This window comes from Saccopteryx bilineata, chromosome 4 (genome assembly GCF_036850765.1).
Source record: "Saccopteryx bilineata isolate mSacBil1 chromosome 4, mSacBil1_pri_phased_curated, whole genome shotgun sequence".
NCBI lineage: Eukaryota > Metazoa > Chordata > Mammalia > Chiroptera > Emballonuridae > Saccopteryx > Saccopteryx bilineata.
This window is the reverse complement of record NC_089493.1, coordinates 95686321-95701393: the sequence shown is the minus strand read 5'-3', so window position 1 is coordinate 95701393 and position 15073 is coordinate 95686321. Positions and strand designations below refer to the sequence as shown.

Sequence of the window (15073 nt, the reverse complement as noted above, 5' to 3'; positions counted from 1 at the left end):
TACTTTATTGTTTCAGGTCTTATATTTAGGTCTTTGATCCATTTTGAATTAATTTTAGTACACGGGGACAGGCTGTAGTCGAGTTTCATTCTTTTGCATGTGGCTTTCCAGTTTTCCCAACACCATTTGTTGAAGAGGCTTTCTTTTCTCCATTGTGTGTTGTTGGCCCCTTTATCAAAGATTATTTGACCATATATATGTGGTTTTATTTCTGGGCTTTCTATTCTGTTCCATTGGTCTGAGTGTCTATTTTTCTGCCAATACCATGCTGTTTTGATTATCGTGGCCCTATAATATAGTTTAAAGTCAGGTATTGTAATGCCCCCAGCTTCATTCTTTTTCCTTAGGATTGTTTTGGCTATTCGGGGTTTTTTATAGTTCCATATAAATCTGATGATTTTTTGTTCCATTTCTTTAAAAAATCTCATAGGGATTTTGATGGGAATTGCATTAAATTTGTATATTGCTTTGGGTAATATGGCCATTTTGATTATATTTATTCTTCCTATCCAAGAACAAGGAATATTTTTCCATCTCATTGTATCTTTTTCGATTTCCCTTAACAATGCTTTGTAATTTTCATTATATAGGTCCTTTACGTTCTTTGTTATGTTTATTCCTAGGTATTTTATTTTTTTTGTTGCAATCGTGAAGGGGATTATTTTTTTGAGTTCGTTTTCTAATATTTCATTGTTGGCATATAGAAAGGCTATGGACTTTTGTAAGTTAATTTTGTATCCTGCGACCTTACTGTATTGGTTTATTGTTTCTAATAATCTTTTTGTGGAGTCCTTCGGGTTTTGGATGTATAGGATCATATCATCAGCAAAAAGTGATAGCTTTACTTCTTCTTTTCCGATATGGATGCCTTTTATTTCTTTGTCTTGTCTGATTGCTCTGGCCAGAACTTCTAGCACCACGTTGAATAAAAGTGGAGAGAGTGGACAACCCTGTCTTGTTCCTGATTTAAGGTAGAAAGTCCTCAGTTTTATGCCGTTTAATAGGATGTTGGCTGATGGTTTATCATATATGGCCTTTATCATGTTGAGATATTTTCCTTCTATACCCATTTTGTTGAGAGTCTTAAACATAAAATTGTGTTGTATTTTATCAAAAGCCTTTTCTGCATCTATTGATAAGATCATGTGGTTTTTGTTCTTTGTTTTGTTGATATGGTGTATTACGTTGACTGTTTTGCGTATGTTGAACCATCCTTGAGATTCTGGGATGAATCCCACTTGATCATGATGTATTATTTTTTTAATATGTTGTTGTATTCGGTTTGCCAGTATTTTGTTTAGTATTTTAGCATCTGTATTCATTAGAGATATTGGTCTGTAGTTTTCTTTCTTTGTGCCATCCTTGCCAGGTTTTGGTATGAGGGTTATGTTGGCCTCATAAAATGTGTTTGGAAGTATTGCTTCTTCTTCAATTTTTTGGAAGACTTTGAGTAGAATAGGAACCAAGTCTTCTTTGAATGTTTGATAGAATTCACTAGTATAACCGTCTGGGCCTGGACTTTTATTTTTGGGGAGGTGTTTAATAGTTTTTTCTATTTCCTCCCTGCTGATTGGTCTGTTTAGGCTTTCTGCTTCTTCATGACTCAGTCTAGGAAGGTTGTATTGTTCTAGGAATTTATCCATTTCTTCTAGATTGTTGTATTTGGTGGCATATAATTTTTCATAGTATTCTACAATAATTCTTTGTATATCTATGATGTCTGTGGTGATCTCTCCTCTTTCATTTTGGATTTTATTTATTTGAGTCCTGTGTCTTTTTTCCTTGGTGAGTCTTGCCAAGGGTTTGTCAATTTTGTTGATCTTTTCAAAGAACCAGCTCCTTGTTTTATTGATTTTTTCTATAGTTTTTCTGTTCTCTATTTCATTTATTTCTGCTCTGATTTTTATTATCTCCTTTCTTCAGCTGGTTTTGGATTGTCTTTGTTCTTCTTTTTCTAGTTCCTTAAGGTGTGAAGTTAAGTGGTTTACTTCGGCTCTCTCTTGTTTGTTCATATAGGCCTGAAGTGATATGAACTTTCCTCTTATTACTGCTTTTGCTGCATCCCAGGGATTCTGCTATGTCGTATTTTCATTTTCATTTGTCTGTATATATCTTTTGATTTCTGCGCTTATTTCTTCTTTGACCCATTCATTTTTTAGAAGTATGTTGTTTAGTTTCCACATTTTTGTGGGTTTTTCCCCCTCTTTTTGGCAGTTGAATTCTAGTTTCAAGGCTTTATGATCAGAAAATATGCTTGGTACAATTTCAATTTTTCTAAATTTGCTGATAATGTCTTTGTGGCCCAACATATGGTCAATTCTTGAGAATGTTCCATGTACACTAGAGAAAAATGTATACTCTGTCGCTTTGGGATGAAGTGTCCTGTAGATGTCTATCATATCCAGGTGTTCTAGTATTTCGTTTAAGGCCACTATATCTTTATTGATTCTCTGTTTGGATGACCGATCTAGAGCCGTCAGCGGTGTATTGAGGTCTCCAAGTATGATTGTATTTTTGTTAGTTTTTGTTTTAAGGTCAATAAGTAGCTGTCTTATATATTTTGGTGCTCCTTGGTTTGGTGCATATATATTAAGGATTGTTATGTCTTCTTGATTCAACTTCCCCTTAATCATTATGAAATGACCATTTTTGTCTCTGAGTACTTTTTCTGTCTTGTAGTCAGCATTATTAGATATGAGTATTGCTACGCCTGCTTTTTTTTGGGTGTTGTTTGCTTGGAGTATTGTTTTCCAGCCTTTCACTTTGAATTTGTTTTTATCCTTGTTGCTTAGATGTGTTTCTTGTAGGCAGCATATAGTTGGATTTTCTTTTTTAATCCATTCTGCTACTCTTTGTCTTTTTATTGGTAAGTTTAATCCATTTACATTTAGTGTAATTATTGACACTTGTGGGTTCCCTACTGCCATTTTATAAATTGCTTTCTGTTAGTTTTGTATCTAGTTTGATTCTTCTCTTTTGTTTTTCTATCATTTGTTTTTGTTTGTTTGTGTTCCATACTTCTTTCCTCTGTTGCTACCTTTTTTAAGTCAAGTGTTTTTGTGGTGGTTTTTTTAAGGGTGGTTACCATTAAGTAATGAAAAGGGTACCTACCATATTCATTGTAGTACCCTATCTTATAAGTATTTCTGCACTTCATCGTCCTTTGCTACTGTTAATCTCCATCCTCTCCCCCCTTTTTTTCCTTTGTTGTCACAGTTTAAGTTTGGTTTTATTGTGTTCTTGGTGGAGCTGTTACTTGTGGTGTTGTTTTCTTTTGTTCTTTGAATCTGGTTGGAAAACCCCCTTTAGTATTTCCTGGAGTGGGGGCTTTCTGTTGATAAATTCTCTCATCTTTTCTGTATTTGTGAATGTTTTTATATCTCCTTCATACGTGAAGGATAGCTTTGATGGGTATAGTATTCTTGGCTGAAAGTTCCTCTCTTTCAGGGCTTTAAATATTGGGGTCCACTCTCTTCTAGCTTGCAGAGTTTCTGCTGAGAAATCTGATGATAATCTAATAGGCCTTCCTTTATATGTTGTACTCTTCTTTTCCCTGGCTGCCTTGAGAATTTTTTCTTTGTCATTGGTTTGTGTCATCTTTATTATGATGTGCCTTGGAGTGGGTTTGTTGGGGTTAAGAAAACTTGGTGTTCTGTTTGCTTCTTGAATTTGAGGCTTTAGTTCCTTCCACAGGCTTGGGAAGTTCTCGTCTATTATTTGTTTGAGTATATTCTCCATTCCATTTTCTTTCTCTTCTCCCTCTGATATACCTATTATTCTTATGTTATTCTTTCTGATGGAGTCAGACAATTCCTGTAGGGCTTTCTCGTTTTTTATTATTTTTGAGTCTCTTTCTTCTTCTCTCTGTTGTGCCTCAAGTTGTTTGTCTTCTCTTTCACTAATCCTATCTTCAATCTGGGCTGTTCTGTTAGCTAAGCTTGTTACCTCGTTTTTCAGCTCGTGAATTGAGTTTTTCATTTCTGTTTGATTTGTTTTTATAGTTTCAATTTCCTTGGTAATATATTCTTTGTGTTCATTGAGTTGTTTTCTGATCTCCCTATATTGCCTTTCTGTGTTTTCTTGTATATCTCTGAGTATTTTTAAGATTTCTATTTTAAATTCTCTGTCATTTAGCTCCAAGGCTTCCAATATGTTAAGTCTTTTCTCCATAGATTTTTCCACATCTATTTGTGTTACCTCTCTTTCTTTTGTATCCATAATATTCGATTTCCTTTTTCTTATCGGCATCTGAGGGTGGTCTTATTGATAGCACTAATTAGAATTAATAAAGAGTAAAAAGTAAAAAAGAAAAAAAAAAAAAAGGGTAAACACCCCACAAAAAAAAAACAGTAATAATTTATTATTTCCCCCTTTTTTTTTCTCTCTCTCTTCTCTTTCCCTCCTCTCCCCTCCTCAGGGAAATATCGTGCCTATAATGGAGGGCCTGATTTGGGGTGAAGAGTTCAAGGGGCAAAAAAAATGGAGTAGGGACCTACTAAATGCAAAAAAAAAAGGAAGAAAATCTTAGACAAGCATAAGATGATTTGCTTGTAAGTGATGGTCAACTAAGAGATATAATGAGAGGGGTAAGAGGGAACCAGAAAAAAGGACCAAAAAAGAATAATAAAGAAGAAAAAATAAAAATAATAAGTAAAAATCTGTTGTATTAAGTGGAGCGAAGACTAAATACAATGGAGACCTTGGGTTGGGAGGACCCAAAATGCCACAAAAATAAACAAACAAGAAAAAAAAATAAAAACAAAAGCAAAAAAGAAATAAAGCCAAAAAAAAGCCTTGAGTCCCAAATTAACTAATTAGTTCGTGATTGAGGATTATATGAGAGGAAATTAAAATGAGAAAAGAAAAAACGAATAGAAAGGAAAAAATAAGAAAAAGAGAAAAACGAAGGAAGAAATAAAATAGGAAGAGAAAAAAACAAAATAAAGCAAGACAAAAAAAAAAAAAAAAGAGGAGAGAGTGAGAGTTAAGTGTTTTGGAGTATAACCTTAAAGGAGGGTGAGGATGAAGAAGAAAAATAAAATGCAACACTCATGGGTAGTGTAGTTCAAGAAAGGGGAAGCATAAGATGGGCAGAGAATAGAAGGACCGAGGTGGAGGAAATAAAGGCAAAAAGATAGAAGAAACAAACAACAACAACAACAAAAAAAAAATTAGTGGATCAAGTTGTAAAGTCTGTGGGTTTTTCTTGATTTTGAGAGGTTAACTTCTTCCTTTTTCTTTTCTCTCCCTCTTCCTGGTCGGTGACTCTGTACCCCAGGCTCTGCCCCTGTGTCACTCTTAGGTAGGGATTTGCAGTTGATGGGATTCTATGGCAGTGTCATATAATTGGCTTTAGTCTTGCTGGAAGTAAAGGCTTGTTGGCGTTTGCAGGGTCCAACGATGAGAGAGTTTGCTTTCCTGGATTCTCTCTCCTAGTCCCCCCTTTCTGAATTAGCAGCCTGGTGATCCAGCTATAAGGCTGCAACTGCTTCCGCCTGGGGAGTAAGAGGCTCAAAGAGCTGGGAAATCCCCACTCTATCCCCACTCAGTGCAAGGCTTTGGGAAAGGCTCTGAGAGTCAGGGCCTCCAGTGTAATCAGGCGGGGGTGGGAGTCAATTGTCAAGGTGACTGTTCAGCGCCTATCATTTAGTTGGACCTCTCAACCCAGGCTTTCCACACTTTGTAGCCTGTTTTTGCAGGGAAGAAGAGGCACTAGTCTCTGCTTACGACTAGTGTAGTATAGACCTTATTATCTGACAAGTCCTTCTTGTTAGCGTTTGTCCCTGAATATGGAGGCTCTATCAATCAGAAGTTGCCCCCGCCCCTTTAGCGAGAGGCACTAAAAAATATCACGCCTCTTGTCTTGGATCGCTGAACTGAGAGAGATCTTATCAATTAGAACCGAGGGTGCGCAGATTTTATGGGTTAAGCTAATTTCAGTGATTGGGTTGCAGCTGTGCTTCCGAAGGTATTTTAGGCTGCCTGCGCGCGCCCCTCCCCCAACGCTTGATTGTTAGCTTGAATGGCTGGGTGAGGTGCCCTGCCCACGGAGAGAATCTCCCAAGCCTCTACCGCTCGCCCCGCCGCTGGCGGCTGGACCGCACCAGGCGCAGGATAATGGAGCCCCCTGGGTGTGCGGGCCAGCAGGGCGCCCTGGGCGCGTGGAATGCCCAAGGCACGCGCGCGAATGGGGCGCTCCGGGCACCGGTGGCCGGCGACCCCCACTCGCAGTGTGCGGGCCGCTGGGAACGTCAGCGGTGCTCAACTGGACCGGGCGCACGCACGGCTGCTCGCCAAGGCTCGCGGTGGCGGCTCGTGGCAGCCGCTCGCGGCGGCGGCTTGCGGTTCCCAAGTATATGGGCTCACTCACCACAGGCGCACTTCCTTGCGGTTTGAAAGAATGTCCCTGTGGTAGATTCCTCCACACCCTCGTCTCTCAGATTCAAGTGATAACAGTCCTTTCGCTATCAGTTTGTGTGGAACTCCGGAATGCTCCGAGGATAAATTTTTCTGTTTCTAGTTGATAAATTTGTTGTGATTTAGGGGAGAGCTGTCGGACGCGCTGCTCACGGCGCCATTTCCGTGACGTCACCTTTCAGACATCTTTATCCCTATCCCTCACCTTGGACCTTTGAGAAATGTGGGTCATCTTTAATACCTGCCTAGAAGTTTGGGACTCAAGTCTTAGGGAACAGTGTCAGGAAGGGAGGAAGAGGTCAGGCCCCAGAATATTCCTCCTCCATTGGCCAGCACTTGAAGAAGGTTTTGGGCTGCTGCTGCTTACTTTTCCTTGCTGTCTCTTTCTGGTCATGCGCTTAGCATCATCCTGTGTTCTTATCTTTTCACCATGTGAAAATCAAGGTTTAGTCCCATGGAACGGTGCATCTCAGAGCTAGTCTCCCTCTGCATGGGGCCACGGACCTCTCAGGCCCACCTGACAGGTGCAGAGCTTGATGCATGCAAGGGTCCCTCTCACCTCTGAACCCAGAAAAAGGCATTGTGCACATGACCATGCCGGCCGTACACACATCCACATTCACACTCGCTAAGAATGTGCCTTTCAGAGGGGAAGAGGAGTGCTTACTGGCAGCCAGCTTTCTAAGGCAGTCACAGAGCAAAGGGAGGAGAGTCCCTGTTGGTCAGGTGATGAGAGGATTTACTGCTGCTGTTGCGTTTTAGATCAAAGAGCAGCTCTCTGGCTCATGATTTGAACTTAGGTTTCCAGAAGCAACTTCCGCTGATAACCGTTAGCATCTCAGACTTGTGATCTGCCCCTACAGATACACTTCTCAGGTGACCTTTGGGGGAAAAACTTAATTTGCCTCAACAGGAAACCCCGCTTTTACTGAGGAAACAAGAATGGACATCCTGAAAAATAACAAGAAACATCTGCCCAGCTGAGCTCAGGCTGGGGCTCAGCTCTGGGCAGGCGCGGATCCAGTTCCAGTGGGGGCTTTCTGCCTTTCCTCCCGCATCCCCTCTGCACAGACCCGTCTCCTGCCAGCAGTTCTCAGTCCTGACAGGATCTTCGTGCACTGCTGGCCTGGGGCTCCCTTTGGGGTTCCCTGGAGGACAGTGCCAGTTCTGTTTGAAAATGCAGCTGTCCTCATAGAGGCCGGAGCCTCGGCTTGCCGTGGTTGTCACAGGGGCCGCAAGCTCAGACTTCACGGTCCTTTTGTCCCTTGGCCCCTTCTCCAGCCTTCATAATACAGAAATAGCAATGAGAATGGGAATGCTAGGATTCCAGGCCCAGCTTCAGTTATAGCAACAGCAATTTTAGTAACTTAAATTGAGGTGGGGGGAGTGGACACAGAGGAAGTCTGGGGAAACATTTGAAGGGTTGATTTGGGGAAGAGAAGGCTAACGGGAATAATTTGTATTGTCTTCAAGTCTAGGAAGGGCGATAGTACAGGCAATTCTCTTCTGTGCCTGACCACACAGAACAGAGCAGTCAATAGTGCACTGATAAAATTCTGCTCAAACAAGACCTTCAGTTAATGAGGAAACCATGAGCTAGGTTACCAAGGAAGTCTGTGAAGTCACTCTTCCTAAGGTGGAGTGGACAATACCTGGAGGTCATCCACGTGGGCGTCCCCTTCAGAGGAACTTATGCAAACACGGGGCTGGACTGCCTAACCAGATGGCCAGAACTCTTGGCCTTGGTCACCCTGTTTCCCCAACACTGTGGCCAAGTTTGCTGAGCAGTTGGGAAGGCAGTATGGTATGGTAGTTCACCTCTTGTGTTTGATTAACCATCTTGGTTTTTTACTGATCAGCGACCTGACCAAGTGCTTAATTTCTAAACTTGTTTTCTCAGTAAAATACGACTAATAAATACTAGTACCTTTCTTCTAGGGTATTGAGAGAATTAAATGAAATTATACTTATACATCTATTAGCACAATAGCTGGCACATATAAATCTAAATTCATATTAGTCATAATTATGTCATCCATGAAAATTGTTTCTGCTGAACCTGCCCTATTTGGTCACGTAATGAGGACAGAGAGGGAGAGTATAGAAATAGACTTCAGGATCCTAACACAGGCATGGGAAGGGTTGGAGGGGAAGGTGTGCCCTCCTAAGGGGCATAGGATGACCTCCTGCTAAATGCTGATGATTTCTAAACACAGAGCAGCCCTTGAAACAGGACCCGTCAGAACAGGAACAGGTTAGCGACCAAAGGCAAAAGAGCCTCTGGCCTTGAGACTGGTGGGTTCTGCCAGCCAGACATCCCTCCTGCAGGTGTTTTAAGAAGGGGGGAGGGGCTGCCAGTGTCTGTTGAGGGAGTATGAAAAAGACTGTCAGAGCCAGATTTACTGTTTTGTTTTTTTAAAAAAAAAATACTGGGATGTGTACGTATGAATCACCACCATTGGCAGTATTCCTAATGAGGAGATTGACCTCTTTAGATAAGGTGTGGCTATTTTCCCTGACTTGAACCCACCAGCGTAGGCTGACCATGAAGATGTCATTTCATTGGTCAAGACCCTGCCAGGCCTACTGGTGGGGAGAGAGTTCAGAGACAGAAGCCAGGCTTTGCACCCCGCCTCCCCCAGACAGTCGGGGCTATGTTGACTCATAAAGAGTGGGCTGAATTTACAAGTGAAGATTCAGCACACACGTTAGAGCCCTGAGCAGAGAAGGGCAATGCCAGGTGACAGTTCTAATGGTTTCCTGCTTGAACATGGACACGCAGATCTACCTGGAGAGTGTGGCCCTTAAAGGCTATAGTAGAAAAGGCTCTCTGGCAACTTTCCCCAGTATTACTGCTGCAATGACCCAGGCATATCAGTGAGTAGATCACCTTTGCACGACCCTGCCATCAAGATATGTGGGTGCTTGTCTTCTGCAGAGCACCATGCTCCTGCCCCCTAGCTCAGTTCAGCCTAGCTTGAGGAAGCGTGGTTCCTTCCTGAGCTGTGGGCTTGGCACAGTCTCAGCCCTTCAAAAAGTGCAGCTCAGCCCCAGCACAGACCTCACTTTCCCCGGCCCCAGGAGCACAACCTGGCAGTGTGTGCTGCACACGGAGGCCTGCATGGCATGAGTCAGGAGGCAAGAGCGGGACCCAGCCTAGGCACTTTCAGATGCCCTTTCTCACAGAAAGGTATGGTGATCTGCCCTGTTTTTCACAAGCCCATGTTTGTGGGGGAGGGAGTGGTAAGTGGCATCTCTCTCACTGGCAGGGGATGGCTGCCTTTGTCCTTACTCCGTGTGCTTCCTTTGGGTCTCTGAGCCATAAGGGACATCAAAACCCAGGCCTCTTAAAGATTCCCCCCACTATGAGTAACGATTTATTATTATTATTTATTTACGTGTAGTAGTTTACATAGCCTTGAAAGAGAAAGCTTTCTGTGACATACTAAGAAAACGAAACACATCAAAAAGAAATTTTAAACTCTTCTTCTAGCCTGACCTGTGGTGGCGCAGTGGATAAAGTGTCAACCTGGAGACGCTAAGGTTGCCCGTTCAAAACCCTGGGCTTGCCTGGTCAAGGCACATATGGGAGTTGATGCTTTCTGCTCCTCCCCCCTTCTCTTTCTCTCTCTCTTTCTCTCTCTCTCCCTCTCTCTCTCTCTCTCTCTCTCTCTCCCTTCTCTATAATGAATAAATTTTTTTAAAAATCTTAAAATAAATAAATAAACTCTTCTATAGGACCTCTGACTTCTAAATTGATTCATAGTATTTGAGTTGAAGATGATATCTATAGACAGGAAACTCAGAGCAGTTGTGACTTTAGAGCTCAAGGTCATGTCACAGCTCTGTAGCAGGGAAGCAGCAGTACCCTCCTTCCACCTTCCACATTCAGAGCTTCTTAGTCCCAAGGAATTAAGAAAAAGAAAAGACAAAAGCCTAGATAGCATGGAAATGATGTTGCAGAAAGTCCAGTCTGGTTGTATTTCTGCAAAGCTGAGTTGGCCACAGCCCACTGGCTGGGACTCCCTTTGTGTGGGTCCAGACGTACCCATGCTGTAGTACAGCCATAACCAGGGCCTGGTGTGAGCAGCAGCACCATCGCTGCTGAAGGTAAATGACCAGGCGAATTGGCACAGGCTCACTAATTGAAAGTTAACTGCTAAGTGAATAACAAGACAGCAGCACTGATCAAATATTTACAATTGTTATTCATTATGCACAATATTTAACAGCTCTTGGTTGATTTGAATGTTCCATGTTGCTAAATAATGTATAAACACCAGAAACGGACAAGAAGTGGGGCCACACATCACAGAGGCTCTGACTGTGGTCAGGAGTGGGATGGGTCTGCGGGAGAGCCCTGGCTCTGCCATTTCCCTCCACCATGTTTCCCATAAACTCTTTGAGGTCAGGAGTTATAAGCCACCTCCATCCTCTGTGGCAAAACCCCACAGCACTTAGCACACAGCCTGGGCATATTCAGGACTCGCAAACAGTCTGATGGTTGACTGACTAGTGGTCTCAGCACAGCAGAAGGCCTGTAGAGCCTTCACATGGGCTGCCTTCACCAGGCAGAGGCACCAGGAGCTCTTCCAGCTGAGATTTTCCAAGCAGGGATTAGTTTAGCAACAGGAAGGCTGGTCCACAGTCCCCTCTCCATTACATGCTGACTTGGTCCAGTTGCACCAGCTGCAAGAGAAATGTTGGTGCTGCTCTTGCAGGTGACCTAGCTGAGGTGGTAGCATAGCCCCACTTATAACTTCTTTTTTTTTTTTTTTTTTTTTTGTATTTTTCCGAAGCTGGAAACGGGGAGAGACAGTCAGACAGACTCCCGCATGCGTCCGACCAGGATCCACCTGGCATGCCCACCAGGGGCGACCAGAGCCACTCTAGCGCCTGGGGCAGAGGCCAAGGAGCCATCCCCAGTGCCCGGGCCGTCCTTGCTCCAATGGAGCCTTGGCTGCGGGAGGGGAAGAGAGAGACAGAGAGGAAGGAGAGGGGGAGGGGCGGAGAAGCAGATGGGCGCTTCTCCTGTGTGCCCTGGCCGGGAATCGAACCCGGGACTTCTGCACGCCAGGCCAACGCTCTACCACTGAGCCAACCGGCCAGGGCCTATAACTTCTTTGTTAGGAGACATCAAGAGGGGGAAGGGGAGCCTAGAATTGCACTGAGTCACGCTGGAGAAATAAATTATTGCCATCTTCCTGTGTGCAGAGCACCTCCAAGTGAAAGCAAGGGGATTCACCTTGCTACTTCTAAACGGGCCAAGAACCTGGTTCTGACAGGTGACAGAGCTTTCCATAAAGCTATTGTTTACATAGAATCACCTGCTCTTTGCTCAAAAACCGTTCTCAATCCCAGAACCCTGCCACCTACCGCCAGTCACTCCAGCCCCAGACTCGGGGTTAATCCCTAATATCAGACTCTGGATATATAAGGAATTCTAATTCATCCTCATTTCTACTTTCTGAGATCCTTGGAAGGATCTGGCTAAAGGAAGCAATGTCAGATTTAATTCTATGTTCTGTACCTGCATATGTTTCCTTAAATATATCATTAAGGGCTCCAGCTGGGCCGGGGGAAATGTTGAATGATACAGTGGTATTTGGTGTTCCCATTTATGGAGATCTAACATTTCAACAAACTGCAGTTCTCGAATATCAGTGGGATGGGAGGAGTAGTCAATCAAGGTCTGGACTGGTCTGTTGTTTAGCCCTAACATGGTTTAATCAAGTGCACTGAATTTGGCTGAATGTCCAAGTTAGACGCTGAGTGAATTATTGAAAACTGTTTCTCTATCCTTGTTGATTTTTTAATACTTTAGTAGCTGTCAGTAAATACTTACATTTGAAGAGTATTGGGTTTTCCTGGGTAACTAGAAACCCAGGGGCCTAGGGGGCCTTTGTTCTTCCACCCCCACCTGTTCCTAGGGCAGGTCACTCCCTCTGCCTATGGCTTTTCCACTTGCTTCTTCAGCAGAGTGAGGGGACTCCATGTGGTACTCTCCCCACCTGCACACGTACACTGACAAAACTACTGTAAGGAGTAATAAATGCTCCCTGGACGATTTGGTAAGACGGGGCACACTACCAGATGCCGCTGTGCACAGTAACGGTGCCTTCCCCAGCAAGCAGAACCTTGGTGCTGCTTCTCACCGTGGACATGGTGACGCATCACACATCGAATCTCCCGCTGCCTAATAACGTCTTCCTCTTCTCTCGGCTCTCTCTCCCTAGCTTGCCATGAAGCACAAATGTTGAGAAACTGCCTATCCTCGTGATCCTCCTAAGAGAAATGGAAGAGTTTGTTCAGCAGTTTTTACAAGAATTCTGGACCTCCACTTGCTTTTTTTTCCCCCCAATAATATATGGACGTTTCGGGGCTTTGTTTTTCTTTTGAAGATGTTAATACAAAAAAGTTGTTGTGTTTATATATTTCCCTAATGACCTTGCTAAGAATGCTGCAACACCAACAGCTTCGTTTTGGTTTCTTTCCACTGTGTGTATATATGTGTGTATGTGTTTTCCCTTTTAAAAAGTTTTCTGTTTTGTGGTTTGAATATAAAAAATGGACCAAATGATATACTGAGCTTGGTCTAAAATGGCCTCATGTATTTTTTTCCCTGAAATTAAGCAGGAAGACATTTTAATATGGTGACATCAGATATTATTGTTCCTGGTTGGAAATAAAAGTCAAGTAGTGATTTCATTCAGTTTCCTAGATGCTCTTAATTTGAAGGTTAAGATTCTCTATCCTGAGAAATAAATCTGTATTGTTGAAAACAATTGGATTTATCAGGGGAAACAGCAGTCTTAGGTTTTGTGTTTTATGTAATAATCTTTTGCATGAGGTATCACCAGCATTCAAAAACACAAATCAGAATCACAGATAGAAATCTCCTTCCTGAGCTACTGTTTAAATACTTGTTTCTCAGCTGATTATTTGAAATCACTGTATGAAAGACACAAATTTGAGATTAAAGACCTAAGAAAAAGCCTATTTAAAAACCTCTGTGCATTATAGCTGCTTCTTTCTTTTGTCATTGTCCCAAATTCCAGTAGCTGGTATTGAAAAGAACGTGGATTTTTATCAAGAATTAATTTGTCCAGATAAAGGTCTGTGAACTGATAATATGGAAAGATGTTACATTTAAAATCTTCTTTCTTTCTTTTCTTTTTTACAAAGTCATGTCTATTTTAGAGACATCTTACAATGTCCTTGGGAAATGGCGTTCAGTTTCCTGGTATCTAATTTTTGGAAGTTTTAATGTAATTTCAAGTGCGGGTTTCTTGAAAAATCATGGCAATTGCAGCTTGCCAGATCTGACATAAAACAGCACAGTCATGAAACCCTTACATTGTAGTTAGACTGAAAATAAAGTTGGTCCCCACATGTGATTTTGTATTACCTGCACTAGAGTCTGGAAATTTATGTTTTAACGGATTGAAATGCTAAACATAAAAGCCATGCTTTGTCTTCCTGAAACAGGAGGCAAGCTACACATTCAGACACATTGCCAGCCTCCCACTGCAGTGCATTGATTTTTAAACTGCCTGACTCTTCAGAACCCTTTCTGTCCCTTCCTACCCATGGAGCCAATTGAGTCCATGTGTATTGTAGCTTCTTACATAGCAGGGTAGAATGACTTTTGGATTATTTATGCTGATGTAAATAGTTTAAGTTCTCCTGATAGAGCATTCCCAGGGAGATAGAAAGTTGGGCTATTGGGGAAAATTATTTTAGACAGTGTGTATCAAAAGGGAGAAGGGGTTTGCCAGTGACAAATTTCTGAATCCTCTTAGAGAGGTGATCCAATTCTAGAAAACTCAATGAATTTTGTATGGTAAACTATGTAAGTTTACTATAATATTTTGTACTTTTCTTTTGGTGTCTAAAAATGTTAAAGAAACAGGAAACTTTCTATCTGATGAGTACCATTAGAAGCATTTATAATTTCTAAGAAAAGCCCAAAATATCACTTCATATAGGTATTGTTTGCAGACCTCCTTTTAGAAAATACACAGACACACACACACACACACACACACACACACACTTACACACACACACACATTCATCTTCCCAAATTGGATTCTAGCTTCAGAGGTAAAAAGTTGGTATAAATAATTGAAAGGGTATATCTAAAACCCACTGACAATAAGCCAAACTCAAAAATACAATTTGTTGCCAACTATCTAACAACCGTGTCTGCAGAGATGCTTCTCAAGTAGCAGAGGATGAAGTCATAAGCATACTGTGAAATTGGAGATTCTTCCTTCCTGGTCGAATTGTGATAGTTACTCTTCATAAATAAAAGTATTCCACATCTTTCCAGCTTTCCTCACTCTGTTTATCCTTTCAAGACTTAAGTGTTATTGGAACTAGCCTGGATTAGAAGAAGACCTATCCAGATTAGGTTCCTCTATTGATTTGCTTCCAAGCCGTGGTCATGCCCTTGACCTCCTAGTGTCAAAGTCATACATAGGGCTCCACCCCACAGAGAGACCGGAACAGCAATCCCTGTCCCTCAAACTCCTGAACAGGAGCCCTATGAAGAGACACATGAAGTTCTTTGCTATCCTTTTGTAGAAGGTGCTGCAATGCAAGATACTAATAAAATCTAACCTAGGGAAAATTGCTAAAATGACTCACATTA

The 15073-nt window shown here is 42.1% G+C and overlaps 1 protein-coding gene across 6 annotated transcripts in view; it reads left to right on the top strand.

Annotated features, from left to right (window-relative positions):
* The window catches only part of STXBP6 (syntaxin binding protein 6), a 314060-nt gene extending 300935 nt beyond the window's left edge, over positions 1 to 13125 (top strand). For all 6 annotated transcript variants that reach the window (XM_066277618.1, XM_066277614.1, XM_066277615.1 and 3 more), the window contains one exon: positions 12654 to 13125. In XM_066277618.1, the coding sequence (XP_066133715.1) occupies positions 12654 to 12677 (24 nt within the window). In that variant the 3' untranslated portion in view covers positions 12678 to 13125. The remainder of the gene's footprint in view (positions 1 to 12653) is intronic.
* The last annotated feature ends 1948 nt before the right edge of the window (positions 13126 to 15073 follow it).